Source organism: Cryptomeria japonica, chromosome 1 (assembly GCF_030272615.1).
Source record: "Cryptomeria japonica chromosome 1, Sugi_1.0, whole genome shotgun sequence".
NCBI classification, from domain to species: domain Eukaryota; kingdom Viridiplantae; phylum Streptophyta; class Pinopsida; order Cupressales; family Cupressaceae; genus Cryptomeria; species Cryptomeria japonica.
This window is the reverse complement of record NC_081405.1, coordinates 656,094,613-656,113,161: the sequence shown is the minus strand read 5'-3', so window position 1 is coordinate 656,113,161 and position 18,549 is coordinate 656,094,613. Positions and strand designations below refer to the sequence as shown.

Here is an 18,549-nt window from a genome sequence, read left to right as displayed (position 1 = left end):
ACTCTATTTAAAGGAGCTTTGTCTCCTCGATTAATTGAACAACATCGATTCTTTGAAATCCATATGCTTTTGCATCTGTATTAAGCCTTTCATCTTTATTGTAAATATTGATTTATAATAACATGGTATCGGAGTGGGTCAATGAGGTTTTTCAAGTTTTGGTGAATTTTTTTTAAAACTTTGTGGCCTCTTTATTGGAATTTTTTTCTAGAAATTTTTAATCAATTTTTTTTTTTATGAGAAAATCATTAGAGCAATTTTTTTAGATTAGCATCGTGAGGGTTCGTGGTGTTTTTCTTTGCAAACATTGAGGGTTGTTCTATTTCCACGACAAAAAGGTTTTACGTTGGGTTTATACTCAACGTCTGGGGTTACAATTGCTGATAGGTCTAGTTCTATTTCTGTGCATGTTATGAACATATGTTTATCGGGTGGTGTTTAATCTTCTCAGTCCACGTGGGCTTCTTTTTGCGGGCTTGTGTTTTTTCTTTACTTGCGATGGTGACGAACGCGAAGATTTTCTACCTTTATCCCACTTGGCTTCAACGTCTTTTCACGGATTTCTTCTCGCGCGACCTGCTCTTTTTTGTGATGGCGTTTTGTTTTCGAGGCTTGTTTCTGTGCATGACTACCACATTTAGGGCTTGCGATCTGGTTTCTTTCTTGCTTGACGGGTCTATGTTTTTCACCTCTTTTGTGCGACGACAACTGTTTTCTTCTCTTCGCGTGATGACTGTATCATTTCGTGTGGTGGTTTCCCAACCTGTTTGTGGGTTTCTTAGAAAATTGTGAGGTTTCCGTTGGGTTTAATAATTTTTTTGTAAATTTTTTTTTTGGGGTTTTATAATTTTTTCTTGAAAAAATATTATTGCTGGGTTTTTTCGATTTTCTCCTCAAAAATTGTCTATGTTTTTTTAATATTCTCCTAAAAATGGTGTCTGGGTTTTTTGATTTTTTCCAAAAAAGTCATGGAAGGGTTTGTCGATTTTTCCACAAAAATTGTGGTTTCTTGCAACTGTTTTGGGTCACCCCTAGTGGTGTTCATTTGCAAAAGTTTTTGATGATTTTTTGAACAAAATCATGGCTTTTTTTTTGAAGCAGTGGAGGGTTTGGCAATTTTTCCTCAAAATAGTGGTTTCAGTTTGAGAACTTGATCTTCGGGTCTTTGGATAAAGGGAGGGACAGCTTTGTTACCCAACACATGTTGGAAGGATTGTGGTTATATCTTGGTCATCTCCAAAAGTTCTACAGAACTAGGGAGGGTCTCAGCAGTAGGCTCATGTCACAGAGCATTCTAAAGAGAAGGGGGCAGCCTTCTATGTAGTTTTTTCAGTTTCTAATTCTGGCTTTAGTTCACAATTGTTTTGTTTAGAAACATCATCTTGTAATTTATTATAAATAGAGCCTTTTGTCTTTATTGTAAATATCGATTTATAATAACAATTATCTTGACTTAAAAATAAACCTAAAGGTTCAAGCCACCAACATATGTACGGAGCAATGAATGAAAGAGTACATGGGACTTCCACACAATTTTAAAAAGTAATGCTTAGTTTTTAGGCCATGTGTTGATGTGTTTTTTAGGCACAATCAAACACAAAATAAAATACCCAAAAGTATCTTATCCTCGCTTGATCAAAATCTTTCCAAATGCTGAGCTATGTGATCAATTGGAAGACTCCAAGGTTCCTAATGTTAGGTCACGATGTGTGGATAAGCACGGTTGGTCGTTGTGATTTTTTGGTATCACAAGGGGACTTACGTTGTACATGAATGCTTGAATAATACTGGAACTTGATCATCTGATATTGCAATCTTGTGATGCTTTCTTTCCTAAACTAACTTGAATTGGAAAAAAAAGGACAAAAGGGAAAGGGTTTTTCTTCTATTATAAGGCCTAGAATCCAAGAAAAGGGTGAATGATTCGATGGAATCCTACTGGGCAAGGTCAAACCATCAAATTGAACAATCTGACACAAGCTCAGTGCAATCATCTAAGGTATAATTCAAAGATGTTCAAATCATTGCCATCAAACATTGATTACCATTTAAGTTAATGCATAAACAATGGACGTATAACAATTGAAGTTAAGCTCATATAATTCCAATTGACCATGCAAGGCACACTTACAATCAGCAAGAGGCTAGTGGTATGGACTAAATGGATTCCACACAAATGCATTCAACAAATTCCTCCATTCAATCTAATCAATATGAAAGCAAATGAGAAGTAGAAACCATGTGACTTGTTGAAATAACACTTTTTACGATGACTTCAATGAAAAGAGTATCTCCATTTGCAAGTCTTAGCAACAATTCCTCCTCCTATTCTAATCGAACTTCTAACTACTATTAACCTCATATTTTCTATTAACCATTAACTGTTAACCTTTACAAATGAGAAGTTTGAGCCTTATATAGAGAGCTCATTATAATTCAAAGGCTCAAATCGATTTGGGATCAATGACCGAGATTACAAGATGAAAACCTTAATTAGGGTTGTTACAACAAACTCTTCTTAGCCAATGAAATAATTACAATATTTGGACACACGTCTTCTCTTGAATATTTGACTAATAGATAGTGGGGGTAGGTACATTGGATTTTGCGGCCCCATGGATGAGCTTGGTTCATTGAATTTGGACATGCTGATGTAGAACCCTCCGATTGGTGGAATGATGACTAGGATGACACCTCAGTCTGCTTGCAGACTTAATAGATTATCATAAAGGAATGTTGAGCAATATCTCTTGATACTCAACATCTCAAGCTCGCTAAATGTGGTGATGATGATGGGAAGCATCGTTATGGTCAAGTCATTCCTCCATCTTTGCTTGCTTATCTTGTCTTGGGATAATTGCATGCTCTCTCCTTTACACCCCTTTGACCTCTTCATGAAAGTTCTGAATATCTCGAAATCCGTCTTGTGTAGTCACCTTCCTTGATACCCTTGAGCTTGCCGATGAAGTTTTCCCCTTGAAGTTTCATGGTGGTGTGGGCCTTGCAATCCTCCTTCTCTTATTTTTTCAAGGTGTTGCTTTGCAATTTGCATCATCATCCTCTCACATCTACAAAACAAAACAAATATGGTATCAAACACATGATATATAACTTTTACACACCCTCTTAATTTGATATGATCTCTGATTTTTTGTGTTGCAAATCTGATAGGTGCATTTATAGGGGAGGTCGCTCCTTTCCATTGGCAAAGGAAGTGAGTTTGCTTCCTTCCAATGGCAAAGGAAGTCAGTTCGCTCCCTTCCATTGGCAAAGGAAGTTACTTCGCTCCCTTCCATTGGCAAAGGAAGTTAGCAAAGGTTCAAACCTTCAACATCATTCCATCAATTTGATCCTTTCAATGAGCAAAGGTGAGATTCCATGCAAGGTGAAGCATTAGAAATGCTTAAGACTTTGTTTTCCATTCATTCGAGTTCACTAAATCACCTTCAAGTATGCAAGAGAAGTCATGTCGCTCTCTTCCATTGGCAATGGAAGTGGCATCGCTCCCTTCCATTGGCAAAGGAAGCAAATTCTCTCCCTTCCATTGGCAAAGGAAGTGAGTGAAGTTGCACATACTTAGTCAAATTTTGAGATTGCTGATCGAAAATTGAATTCATTGCTTGACAAAAGGCAGTATATGATGATCAAAGGGTGCCTTAGACTTCCTAGAAGGCAAGGGGAGCGAATTCGCTCCTACCAGGGAGCAAAGGAAATTTTCCCATACTTAGTCAAATTTTGCTTAACTAACCTTCCTCACCTTCTATGCTCGAATCGACATTTCATCTTAGATTTTTGCCACTTCAAAGATGATGAAAAATCATTTATCTCCTAAGCCATTAAAGTAATCCAACCTCATTCCAGCCTAAGGAGAGAGAAATAACCGTACAATTGCCTAGCCACCTGAGAAAGTGCATTTCTTCAAACAAAAGGCTAATAGCAAAAGGCTCTACCACTATCCTAGAAAGCAGAAAAAGTGAGGGTCCCCATTTTCAATGGGGTGATGTGTGAAAACGTCACAACACCATGGCCAAGCCAAACATCAATTTGGCACATGAGGCTCCCTTTGAAAGCGTACTGGAGGATTTCTATTCATTTACCTTATATATTAATTAATTTTATATTTCTACGTTTTGATCGCTTGATCAAGCTCAAAAGTAAATCTGACTTTGTCATTTATCTACATCTGTTGTAAAAATAATTCCTTTTATGTTTGATGACTCATAAATTTTTCTTTTAGACATGTTTTGCTTAGTATTTACTTGAATTTGGATTGAAGCAATGTTATTTTTATTCATGTTTGAGATCTGTTGAAAATACATACAAAATGCAGACCTTGCATTTTCAGGTGGAGCCCAAAGATGTGGAGAATATTAGCACTATAAAGATGTAAATTACTGTGTAAAATATTTGATTAAAACCTAATACTCCCCTAAGTTTCTGGGATGGGGACAGTAAGGGATAGGGGGATGTGTTTTTGGTATAGTTTTGTTTTTCCATTTTCTAGGGGATTGTTGTAGGTGATGGCTATTAAAAAATAAGGGAAGTTATAAAAAATAAGAAATTTCAAATATTCATATGATAATATTGATTAAGCATTCATTATAAGCATCATAGATTCTTTGTGAGCATGTGTAATTGAATATGAATTTTGATGTTTTATATTAATAGGCAGGAGTTAATAAAGACATGCTTGTTTGGTGTGTATATTCAAGTGAGGGATTTAGTATTGAAGGTTTTCGTTAAAGCCTTCAAGACTGCATGTTTTGTTATCTAACTCGTTAACAAAGAGGAATATTGAAGTAAAAAGGTAAGTGGTAATTGGTTGTGTTCCAGGTTGACTACATATGAGATACTAATAGATGGAATTGTTCTATGGGATAATAAAATACCAAGGTATCTTATCCTCTCTTGAACAAAATCTTCCCAAATGCTAAACTACGTGATCAATTGGAAGACTCCAAGGGTCCTAATGTCGGGTCTCAATGTGTGGATAAGCTCAATGGTTTGATGTGATTATGTTGGAATCACAAGGGGACTTACGTTGCGTGCATGAATGCTTGAATGTTTGAACGTTATTGGAACATGAAAATTAACTTAACTTGAAAAATGAGCAAAAAGATAAAGGGTTTAGAGAGTCTAATCTAATCCTAGGAATGTAGGATGTAGTGAATGACTTGGTGAAACTCTACGAGACTTTGCTTTGACATCAATGAACAACTCCACAAAACTAGTGTGATCTTCTAAGGTAAATATATGATGTTCAAATTACCACCAACAACACAGACACCATAAGGCAATGTATATCAATGTGAATGGCAATTGAAGTTAAGCTTGAATAAGGATTCCAGTTGACCACACAAGGCAAGTTTACAATCAGCAAATTGCTAGTAGTATGGATATGCAAATTTCACCATTAATCATCCACAAAATCTTTCATTCAATTAACCAACATTAAAACAAAATGAGAAGTAGAGACCATGCAACATGTTGAATCAACATATGAAATTCACCATAACTTCAATGAAAAAAACAATGTCTCTTGCAACAAGATCTTGGCAACAATCTTTACCTTCTCTCCTAATCTACTTCTACTCTAACTTCTAATTCCTAATTGCCTTAGCAACTATTCTCTTACTCTTCTAACATTCTTCTATTAACCTTTACAAATGAGAGAGCTGAGCCCTTTTATAGAAGTCCCATTACAATGAATGGCTCAAATTGATTCACAATCAATGGCCAAGGTCAAAAGATAGAAACCCTAATTAGGGTTTGTTACAACCACCATTACATTGGCCAATGAGAGATGATGATAGGTATGATAAATAGAATTTGATGTAGCACCACGTGTCACTTATTCTGTCCTTGAATGAATGCTGACTTGGAACCCTTTTTATTGGACGAATGGTGACTGGAATTCCATCTCAGCTTGCCTTGTAGACTAAATCAATTTGCCTTGAACATTCTTCATGATGTTTGGAATTCCTTGTGATACTTTGCATTTCATCCTTATGTTAGGGAATTCCCCTTGAACAAATTCCTCCTTAACGTTCTTTGACTTTGAGATCCCTTTATGTAGTTCCTACTTTATAATGTGGAATCCCCATGCTCATGTCCTGGATTTGTCTTTCCTTCATTTTTTCACCATCATGGTGAAGTTTTCTTCATGTTTGAGCTAGTCCTCATCTTTGCTTTTGGAAATCCTTGTCTTGAAATCCTCTTCCAATCCTTGAAATGTTGGTCTTCCTCATTTGCATTTGTGATGTTGTCCTTGCAATATGCTTTGTAGAGTCCTTTCTCCAAATCATACCTTTATCTTTTCTTGAATTTGAACCTTGATTCCTCCTCATAGCACTGTTTGAGTTTCTTCATTCTTGCATTTCACCTGCTTGTCACTTCATCATTTGCTGCCTTGAAGTGTTGATCCCTTGGTATCCCTGCAAGCTGTATCCTCTTTCACCTCAAGCCATGATCATCATGCTTCCCTTCCTCGTAGCAGGCCTGCAAAACAAACAAATATTGAATCAAACACCTATGAATGAAAGCACCATCAATCCATTCACCACACAAGGATGGGAACTCGATTCCCTTAGGGACTTAGGAATCCTTTATTCCTTTCGATCTTTAATAGCTTTGAACCCCAATTGGAAAATTGAATCCTATGGGGACCAATTTTATGTTAAACTAAGTCTTCATGGGTGGGAATTCGCTGGCCATAGGGACTACTTTATCATTGATCCTTATTTGAATTGATTTGTCCCTTGGTGGAGAATCGATGGGTATAGGGACAAAGCATTTTGCACATTCCCTTTCAATCTCTTTGCAAATTTAGTCTTTATCCTTGATGCAACTCCTCATTGATCCCTGAGTGGAAAATAGAACCTCATAGGGACCTTTTGTTCCCAACCTTGTCCCAATTTGTGATAGGTAATTTGAACAATGAATTTTCCAGAATTAACTTAGGTTCTGATTTCAATTGATTTTCAGACTTAATAACTTTCTAAAATAAGAAAATTGGAACCATGTAACACAATTCTGGAAAATGCAAATGATTTGATCCAAATATGGAGATTTTGCCTTAAAGAAACCTGATTTTCAGACTTATGAAAGGTCAGATTATAATTTGTAAGTCTGAAAATATCCTCTAACTCAGAAAATTGAAGTGATATTGCAATCAAATTCACTGTCTCGAGTCTGATTTCTCAGTATAAAAGTCCGAAACACAGTCTGAAAATAATTTTTTATCAGCTGAAAGTCATCCTTTTCATTGCTTGATTCATGTGGTTGATACAAACTGTGTTATACTGGCTGGAAATGATACAATTCCCCTTGAAATGAAAGCTGGAAATAGTGCCCTCAGCTGGCAATGGCGTTTTGATCTGCAAAACGTCCTTAATGGTGGCATTCTCATGCTTGACGTCCTAGGCAATTTCACTCCTTCCTCTCTTCCAGCTGACTTAAACGATTCAATCCTTCCTCCTCCTTCCAGCTCCCTTGGCATCGAATCAGGAACTTAATAATCATTTTAATGCTTGTTGGCTGGTACTTTATTCAACATTTTACCTTTCATTGTCACCACACAGCAATTAACCCAGCCAGGTAGGAAAAGCGATATGTATGAGGATAAATTCAGCTTCATTTTCCTTTCTTTTGTCCACCAAATGAAATGGTCGAGAATCGATCTCCACTGGAACTGCTTTGTCCTCAAAATATTCATGTAATTTTGATTTTACGCCTCGCGGTGGAAATTCGAAGCTCATCAAGACTCCTTATTTCCTATAAAGTTCACTTGATTTATGCTGAGTGGAAAATCGAGAGTCATCAAGACTCTCCACGTTTGTTGTTTTTGCATCACCTTGATCATTTACTCTCCAAGTGGAAAATTGATCCTTGTAGGGACTAAATCAGTCCTTGGAAATTTGCTTGATTTGTCCGAGTGGAGATTTGGTGGTCATAGGGACAAATCAGCACTTGTATCACCTTTGTTCATTCACCCACTTGCAGCCTTATTCACTTTTCCTCCACTTCCCACAACACTGGGATGCATGTGGGACAAAATATTGCTTGAAGAGGAAAATTGAAGTCCATAGGTACTTTTTACTTTTAAGGTGGAAATTCCAAGGTCATCAGGACTTTCCAACTGGACATCTTCATTCCTTTATTAACTAAATCCCAGGAGTGGAAAAACATGGGTCATCAGGAGTAATGTATTTTTTGCCTTGTAAACTTTCTTTCCATGTGGAAAAACGACTCTCATTAGGACTAAACATTCCAAACATGTCCCAAACTCAAAATAGGTGATTTGGTGCTCAAAATGGAGGGGAAAAATGACCTCCATTGGGATTGATTGATTTTACCTTAATTTCTCAGTGGAAAAACGTCTCCCATGGGGACAAAGCAGATTTTCATGACTTCCATTGCTCAAACTTGACTTTGTTCATTCATTTGTGAAGTGGGAAATCCCATTCCATCGGGACTAATGGATTTTAACTCTTTAGCATAGTGGAAAAATGATCTCCCTACTATAAGGATTTTTAAAGTTTGTATTGCATTGTTTTGTGTCTCCAAGAGTGGAAAATCATAGTTCATCTGGACTTTCACAAAAATCACATCGATTTGCAATAATTTTATCATTTTGCTCAAAATTTCTAAGGCAAAGTGGAAAATTGACCTAGAAGGATAAATTGTCACGCAAAAGTGACTTGACACTTAAGACTATTTCCTTGCAACTTGACAACCTTTGCACTCTGACTGACACCCTCTCATAAGCAAAGGCCAAAACTAGGAAACTATTGCTAAACCTAGGCAAAACATCTACCCTAAAAAGTGAAAAAGTGGGGGTCCCCATTTGCAATGGTGCGATTTGTGAAAACGTCACAACACATCCTAAGAAAGGCATTGCACAAAGCTCATAGGGTGGGATTTAGGGGTACCATTGCACTAAAGATAGCGCAAATGAAGTGCCTTTACGCACAAGATGTGAATGTTAAAGCCCCCTTTGGTTCAAGACTTAGTCAATTCACCGCCTGGTCATGAGGTTGGATTTGATATTAATGCACAATTTACCCCCCTAAACCATGTACAAACTTGTACATGCCAATAGGGGGTTGAATTTTACTTAGACAATTTTTCATGATTTCTCCCCCTAGGCCTTGATGATGTGGACTTGAAATACATGACCTTAGGTGTTGTGCTTGTAGTTTTGTCAATGCAAGCAAACTTACCACCGACGTGCAATCGTCAACCTCAAATGACATCGTGCTCTCCTAGCCACTTGGCAACATTTGACAACATTAGCAACTTCAGCAATCTTGATAACTCTACCTCAACTTTCAATCCTGACACTTACAACACATACCTTCTCTCAAAAGCAAAGGTTAACAACTACGGTTACTACAAGTCTAAGACGACCTAAGTAAGACACCTAAGCTAAGCAAAAAGTTGGGGTCCCCATTTGCAATGGAGCAATGTGTGAAAATGGCACAATTGGGTCAAGTTCAAAATTAAGAATTTCAAACACCATTGAGGTCACATTGGCTTCTATAGTTGGTTTTCTATAGATTAACTATTTCTTTCTGTCAATCAAAACTTTGACTGGTACATTAAATAATTAATTGAATGAAAGATAAGAGAAATCAAGCATTCTATGGTCATATAGAGATTCGTTCTTTCAAGAGAACAAAATATAAATGAAGCAAATGAAGAGCACTCGAATATATTGAGGGGGGGGGGGGGTGAATTAGTATATTAAGAAATTTTATCCTTTAGAACTTGATTAACTAATAGTAATGCCTTTTTAAAACTTAATCAACACATATGAAAGCTGTAGCAAATAAGGACATCAAAGGGCACGAAATTTACATGGAAACCCTAATGCAAAAAACCACGACAACAAATGCTTATATATGAATCTCTTCATTGACAATGTTTGTAGGCACCAACCTACTAGAGGCACCAACCCCTAACTTTGTTTGTGAGCACCAACCCACTAGAAGCACCAACTCCCACTTTTGAATTTGTAGGCACCAACCTACTAGAGGCACCAACCCCTAATTCATTTGTGAGCACCAACCCACTGCAAGCACCAACTCCCAATATGAGGCAACAACCTCACCAATATGAATTTCCACCTTAACAATGTTGCTATCTCAACAGATGATGGACAATTGCAAACTCCTCCACAAACTATGTCTTCTTCAAGGGATGACAAAAACTTTTTCTATGCCTTCATAAAATTTCCTTCTTATTACCTTCTTAAATCTGATATGAAGTTTCTCTTATATCTGCTTTGAATCTTCCCCAAATTCTCTTCCTAACCTCGTACCAATATGCTGAATAATGTCTTCACTTTTTTCCTCTAATTTGTGTGTATTTTTTTTGCATTTTTTTAAACACCACACAATGTTCTTCACAAATCTGATCCAAATCATGCACAATCTTCTTTCACAAATCTGATCATAAACATGGCAATATCTTTACATGGATTTCTTCTCTTACTTCTTATATATGTCCTTTATGAATCTGCAATTTTCATCGATCTCTTTGGTGCACATTATTGTAATGTTCAATGCTTTGTCATGTCCCCATCGTTAACCCAATAATCAGATTAACAATTGTATATAGTACTAATATTTAACTGTATATCTATAACAAACGTAACATAAAGGCATTGTGGAAAACATAGAGAATAAGATGAAGTGGTGAAGACAAGGAATTGATATCCACCCATTCCCATGAGCAAGGAATGAAAACTGGAGAACATACTGAATCGGTGACCATAATACTGATGTCACACAATTATTCATGAAGGTCTCGTAGGCAAAACCTTATTGGCATAACAATGAAGACTTATCATACCTGAAGGTAATTCCTATTGGCTACATCCTATCGATTAAGCCATTAGCAAACACATAGTTAGTGGCAGACCAGATCTGATGCATGTCAGATCTGTCTGCCTTTGCAACCATTAATTATTAATACATGCATTAAAAGAGAGCAGCGGTCTTATTACTAGGCAGCAATCAAGATAGTATTAAATTATTAATAATGAAGACCAATTGCTATGATGGGTATATTTAACAAAGACAATTATATGAATTGGCGGCGATTGTTATACTAATCACAAATTAACAACGGTTATGTAAAGGTATCCCTATGGTAGCGATTCAGAAATAAAATTGTATTTATCAAGGGACGTCACCTTTTAGGGGGTTGTGTGGTTAGAAGAGACACAAATTTTCTATCAATTGAAGACTATAAAATAGGTTAGGATGGGAAAAGTAAAGGCATCGATGAAGGAGGAGACAGCAGTTTGGTAATGATATCAACTGCAGTATAGATCGATCATAATAAGAACAGCTAGACTGATATATTGGCAGTCCTTAGTTTATATCAACATTATTGGTAGCAGCAAATTGATATGCTGTATCCTACCCCTGGAATTAATGTTTATTTATGATATTGCACAATGAATACTGCTAGGAATAATAGGCCAATACACTGCATGCACTAATAAGCTATTCCAATTATTCCTACAGATCTATATCTGTATTATAGACTGAGATAATATCAATAAGATTTATAATAATATCTGAAATATAAGTGAAAGAATATATATGTATATATATATAGTGTCTTGATCAGAAAAAATAACAATATTAGATTGTAAATCAGAAAGAACTATTAAGATAATAAACATTAAGAGAAATATGTAAATACAATTTCATTCTTGCTGCTATTATCAGTATTTAAGAAGATGGGGATGGGATGTACCAAAGAGGGGCAGTCTAAATCCAAGCAATAGGTTAAGTTCCAATATAGGGTGGGGATCAGCGACCCATAAGCCTTAAGGGTATAGACCCAAGATAGGTAAGGGCTTGGATCTGTAAACTTTGAGGGAACCTACTGTATTTGGTCTCTAAGTGCTTTGGTAACATAGACCCTTCTCCTTTAAAACTGAAGTAGTAGCAGGGTCTGATATCTATACTAAGAACAATAAATGATGAAATTAATCATCTAATGAGGAAAATAAATAAGCACTTGTTAATAACTAATAAACTGAAGAATATCAATGACTGGCTTCATGATTAGTCTCTCAATCAATTTTAGTATATTGAAATAGATTAATTATGTTAATCAGGTAGGGGATATTACATGCTTACACACAGCACTCTTGTTCTCCTTGCACACTTCAAAACAATAATTTGAATCTCTTTTTATATCCTTCATATAACCTTTCATAGAAAGACTGTGTCTTTTCAACAACCATTAAATGGTTGTGTCTCTTGTTAACAATCTTAACTCTTAATCGTTGCCTTTAATTAAGACATTGTGTTGCCGTTTCATAAACTAATTGCTGCTGTTTGAGAAATGAATCGCTGCTACCCATAAAGATAATTACTTCTTTATGATTTGCTACCACTAAATATAATTACTGTTTGCTGTCTCACTTTATGAATATTAATTGCTTCTTCATTCAAACATAATCGTTGCTCTTAATTTAATTTCTTTTAAGTTCTTTGTTAATTTATCGAATGCTGTGTCTTTATCGCTGCTACTGCAGAAAAACACCTTTAGGACTTTTGTCTTATCTGCTTTTTGTTGTCTTATCTACTTTTTGTCTTATCTGTTTTTATCTTCTAATGCCACATTTTCATGAAGTAATATGAATTGCTGACTTATGAAGTGCCCATTCATAACTTTAAATAAATCACTGCCATTTTAAACTTAAGCGCTGCCTTGTAAATTACTTTTATTTCCTAATAATGATTGTTTCTATCCATTATAAGATATTCGTTGCCTGGAATGATAATCATTATCTGGATAATACATTTTATTTGCTCCTCTTTAATTATTGCCATCGATCACCTTCTAATTGCACCTTTTTTAATATAATAAAAATGCTACCTCTTTTGTCTTATTAATTTTTGTCTTTATATTCTTTTGTTGTATTACCACATGCTTCCTTAATAGCTGTATATGATCACTTATTATTATTTATTTATTTAATTTTCTTTACTTGGAAAAATATATGCAAACCTGTGTGGTCAGCCACCAAGGAGATAACTCCATATTATCATCTTTCTTGTTATGCCATTTTCTACCTTATACTTTGTCTTGACTCTTTGCTATCTTGATGCTTCTTAATCTGAATCATCATTTCGACCTTGTCTAAACTCTTTCAATTGCTGCATATCAGAATGACAGAAACTGCATACTAGTTTGTTCTAGACTACTAGAGTAATCTCAAAGTTAGCTGTTCAATTTGATTGTTCAATCAATGCTTTTCTTTATCCTTTGCCATTGCTCTTTATTAGTTTATCATTGCTATAACTTATCATACAGATTAACACTGCATTCTATATCTATTTTAATCTTTTCTTTCAATCTCACCTTCTCAACTTTGACATGAATATCAACTGAGTACTAATGACATCAATGACAATATTTCCATTTGGATTGTGTATTAAGCTCTTTGATATAAATCACAGCTATCCAATTCCTTAACAACTAATGACATTCTCACCTTTGACATCAATGACAACATTCTAACAGCAAATTTCTAGACCTATATGCGAGTTCTTTTATTTTTATAGGTAGCATTGAGAACTTTTGAATTTCTAAATGATCTATTGCTCACTAGAGATGCCTGTTGATGCAATTTCATTCATTAGTGTTCTAACTAAAGTGCAATTAGTTGGTTACCATATATCTTTCTTGATGCATATTTTTTGCTCTGGGAAGAGTTTTCTTGGTACTTTATAACACTTACATTATATTATTTCAGGAAGCTTTGAGAGCTTGCCAATTGGTAAATGCTCCATTGCTCTACAGAGAGGCTTGTCGGATGCCATTTTCAGTTCTCAAATATGCTATGACCCTGGATGGTGTGCTTCTTTACTCTCCTCAGTTCTGTCATGTTGGTACTTGTTTACCTTTAAGAGGCGAATCCTCTTCTGGAAAGTGAGCAGTTCTTTAGCTCTGCTAACATGTTTGTTTTTGTTGTTCCTTCTCAATTAGTAAGCATCTCATTGGAGCCTTTGCAGTTATTAAATTGCTAAATTGCTATTAGTAAATTATTCCTTTTTGTTTTTCATTTGTGCTAACAATAAGCATCTTTTCAATAACTACCAGGAAAGATTGCTGCTAGCACAGGTCATGCAGCTTGGGTAAGCAGTAAAATGTCTCGTAAAAGGGTGTTTGAAGCACGAAGTAGAAGTGATGCCGTTATTGTGGGAGGAAATACTGTGCGTCGTGATAGTGAGTTTTCCTACTTCTGATATAAATATGTCAACTACTTTAAGTTTGCCTTGCAGCTGATTTGCCTTGTCCTGTATTCAGATCCACGTTTGACAACAAGACAGGAAGGGGGTCATTTACCTGCTCGGATAGTTATGTCAAGATCATTGAAACTCCCCGAAGAAGCAAATCTTTGGGATGTATCTGCGAATCACACCATTGTAGCGACACAACATGGGGCCAACAGGAGCTTCCAGCAGAGACTTGCTCGTAAAGGTGTGGAAGTTGTGGAATTCGATATGCTAACACCAAAAGCTGTCATGGAGTATTGCTATGACCGTGGTTTTCTTTGTGTCCTGTGGGAGTGTGGGGGAGCTTTATCTGCCCCTGCTATTGAATCTGCTGTTATCCACAAGGCAAGTTGCAATCTTGGATAATTTATGCAGTTTACTGATGTTACTTCAAAATTTCATTTGATTGTATATATTTATTTGCGCACTTTTGAATGTTCAATTTTTGGCTACTTTTTTAGTCATAGAATGCTGTGTGAAGCAAGAATTAGGAAGTTGTATCCTTGTGCCTTAAGAACAATTATTGTCTCCATGGAAGAAGGAGACTCTGCTAAAGTTATGACAATTATATTAATGAGTGGTTGGCAGAGGCTGTAAGTACACATCCATGACAATGAAGTATCCTTCCATATCTACTTAATTTTTTCCAACAGTAACATTTTCTTTAACATGGAAGGGAATAGCTAGGGAAACCAAAATGTATAAATTGCTTTATTGCCTTATTCCGTGCTTTGGATTATACATTTCATGTAATGCTTTTGTTAAAGATATTTCTATAGTAGAAGAAGATAAACCCCCTTGTATATGTGCCCCACTTTCTTCATCTTGTATGAATGGCAATGGCAGTTGGAAGGAGACTGCTTGACTTACAAATGCTCCCCGTATTTTTAGTTGCTAGCTTCAATCTATGAAATACAATTTGTTGGGTAAGATTTATTTTAGTATATATGTACTTATTTGTGTTGCTTCACCCAGCTATAGTCCCCTTTACATTTTTTGAACAAATGTTGCACTTGCATTGATGTGACTTGCCCAAATTTCAGGGGATTTACTTTCCTTTTGTAGAGCTAGCCAAACTTGGGGATGGACAAAGTTATTTTGTCGCACTTTGTTTTATATTGTGTGTCCTTGTCTCCACAATGTGACAGCCACTTCAAAAAACTAAACAGGGAAAAAATATGTGGCTGCCAATTCTCCTTGGAGACACAACATCGTTGTTCATTCAATTCTTTTTTGTTTTGTTCGGGTTTTTTATTTGATTTTTTAAGAAACAAGAAATCTGAAGTTGGAAAACTATAAATAAAGTAGATTTTTTTTGAAAAAAACTTACCAATAGTCATTAGCTTTGTTTTTTCCTCTTGTGATGGCTTTCATTGGGTTCAAAGTCTTCTTCTCTTTCAAAACATTTTTCCTCAGTTGAAAGTGATTTTCAAGGGCTGAGAATGTCTCTTGAATAGCTGAAAATGATCTTCTCTAACAAGTTATAAATAAAAAATGCAATTGAAGCTTCTAAATAAATAGTGTGCAATAAATTATCAGTAGTGCTACTCAACATTTCAAGTCTTTGTCTAGTTTTTCTAAAGCACTTAAAAAAAGATTTTATTTGCATGATCCATTTTAGAGCACTGTTACTTGAGTATGAAATGAAGATAATGCTTAAACCATCTCAAAATCGTACAACTTGCCATTATAATACACAAGAACCAAAGAAAATGTGTAAACCATCTTGAAATATTACAACTCACCATCACAATATTCAAGAACAAATACACCCACAACAAATATTTACGTTAAAAATTAAAATGGTTAGGTGTGAGGAGCAAAAATGAGTTTTGTGACTTGAAAAGATGAAAAAATGTCACACGAAAAAGGAGTGCAAAAAGCTAAATTGTAGATAGGGCAGAGTGAGTGGCTATGAATCCATCTTATTGTATAGTACTCAAAATTGGAAAAGTCCCAAAGGGATACAATCTAGAAAATGAGAAACACGTGTATAAATGTAAGAAGCACTCCCAAATAATTCTCATTGTACAATTCAAATCAAACCTCAAAACATAAGAAGACATTAACTTATGATGAAGTTAGCTCTGCGGTTGTGCATCCAATACATAATAGAATATAAGCTGACCATTGAATCTCTGTTAATCTGCAACAAATAGATAATTTAGCAACAAACAAGCATTAAAAAAATCCATGGCAGAGAATTCATCACATTATACCCTTAGTGATGCCTCTGAATCATAGTTTTTACAATTTAAAAATCTAGTTGCATATACAGTTATTATTAATTCTGTAGATGTTAACAATCAGAGTGAATCTCCTACTGCTCTACAACCAAGAAAATGTTACGTTGGCAATTATTTATTTGATGATTCTAAATTTGCATATACACTGTCTGGACAGAAAATTTACAAGATATATCTAACTAAAAGTCAGTAAATAGATAGCTACCTTCATTGCTCGGTATCCCCTCACAAAATGAAATAAAGACTATATCAAATATATACTCATATTTTTAGTTCCATACTTCTGCTCCAAGTTGATTGATGTGACACATTCAATGGATTTGCCTAATATATCATATTATACTCAAGATACAAATGGATCAATATTTACTGAGAAGTTCGGAATTGTATTCACATTTATAACGGCCATGGTTCAAACTTCAATCCATTCACATTTAAGAAATTGTCTCTATCTATAAGTAGAGACCAAGGAAATATAAATACTTTAATATTACATTCTTTCAAGTGCTAGCTAACCCTTTATACATACAAATTGGCTAATCTTCTACAATTTTATGTTGAATGTGATGTCTGGAAAAAACAGACGTGCAAGATAGTGGTGGTGGTGTTAAATATTTATAAGCAAACAATTATTTTTAAAATCTTGGACTTCAGGAATCTCAAAATTATGAGTGTCATGTTTATCTACTATTTCTAATTGTTATTCTAGACTGACGCTTACTTTAGGTTGTTAACATCATCTCATTGCAGTTACTTTTTCCATCTCCTCCCTTTTATTGTTGTAGGTAATTGCATTCGTCGCCCCTAAAATTATAGGGGGAGTAACTGCACCAGGTCCAGTAGGTGATCTTGGAATGGTCGAGATGTCACAAGCACTAAATTTGTCAGATGTCTCATTTGAACAGGTTGAAGGTTTGAAACTCAGCAGATAATATATTTTGTCATCTTAATTTTAAGGATCTGCATTTCTTAAAAGTTAGGTTTGTGGTTTTATTGTATTCAGATTTTTCTTTTGAGTCAGAAGTTATTATGAACCTTTACAAGTTGACATGCTGTGTTATAGATAGGGCCTGACATGCTAATAAGTGGGTACCTACATCCTATTCCTGATTTGCTGCCAATTATTCCAGCCAAGGAAGCAACTACCCCTGAGATGATGCTTTCAGCATCAGATGAACCAAATATAATTTCCTTTTACAAGGCTTGGGATGCATATGGAGCATTCTCTAACTTTTCTGCACATCCTATTAGAATCATTGGTAAGAGTGGAGATTATTTTACATGGAAAAGTGTTGAGCACTATTATCAGGTGAGCTTGATACTTTCAGAAATGCTTAAAGTCATTCCAAGCTATACTAGTTTTTGGAAGTCTGTCTTATATAACTATTTATATGCACGTCTTGTCAGAACCCACTGCTTGCAAGTAAGGCTGAAGTCCTTCTCTATTTTGTAGGCCCAGAAGTTTGAAGGTGTACAAGATTTTATGGCACAGGAGTGTATTGAAAGAATAAAATCTGCAGAAAGTCCGGAGGAAGCTGCAAGAATAGGGAGGATTTTAGAGAGGCAACGGCCTGAGTTGGTAAGTCTACCAAATTTCCCTTCATGGGTGAATATTAGCCTAATGGCAATTTAAAAAAAAAAGATATTATGAAAAGTACATTGAGTTTATATATATATATATATCACATTTTTACTAGCTGACTCATTGGTTTTAAGTTTTCACAAAAAAAATCAACTCCCAAGTCACCCAAAAGATTCTGGGTTGATTTTTTGGTGAAGCGTCAAGCAACTATGAGTCCCCTCTGAAAACCCTCCAATCACAACTGGTTTACATGTCCAAGTGTTTGATATTTTGTTTGTGACAGAAAGTGCAACTGCATATACAAATGCCCTTCCCATGGCTGTAAGACACCTTCACAACTACAAATAAAACAACGGCCACAACTGCAATTAAAACAACCTAATGACTGCAACCTAAAAAAACCTTGTTACAACAA

At 35.5% G+C, this 18,549-nt stretch overlaps 1 protein-coding gene across 5 annotated transcripts in view; it reads left to right on the top strand.

Annotated features, from left to right (window-relative positions):
• LOC131050453 (riboflavin biosynthesis protein PYRR, chloroplastic) overlaps positions 1-18,549 on the top strand; it is a 101,436-nt gene that overhangs the window by 16,456 nt on the left and 66,431 nt on the right. For 4 of the 5 annotated variants that reach the window (XM_059220776.1, XM_059220792.1, XM_059220788.1 and 1 more), the window contains exons 3-8: positions 13,784-13,883; positions 14,131-14,256; positions 14,338-14,651; positions 17,338-17,457; positions 17,616-17,861; positions 18,006-18,131. In XM_059220776.1, coding sequence (XP_059076759.1) covers positions 13,784-13,883; positions 14,131-14,256; positions 14,338-14,651; positions 17,338-17,457; positions 17,616-17,861; positions 18,006-18,131 — 1,032 coding nt within the window. The remainder of the gene's footprint in view (positions 1-13,783; positions 13,884-14,130; positions 14,257-14,337; positions 14,652-17,337; positions 17,458-17,615; positions 17,862-18,005; positions 18,132-18,549) is intronic. The other variant, XM_059220780.1, reaches the window with a different exon arrangement.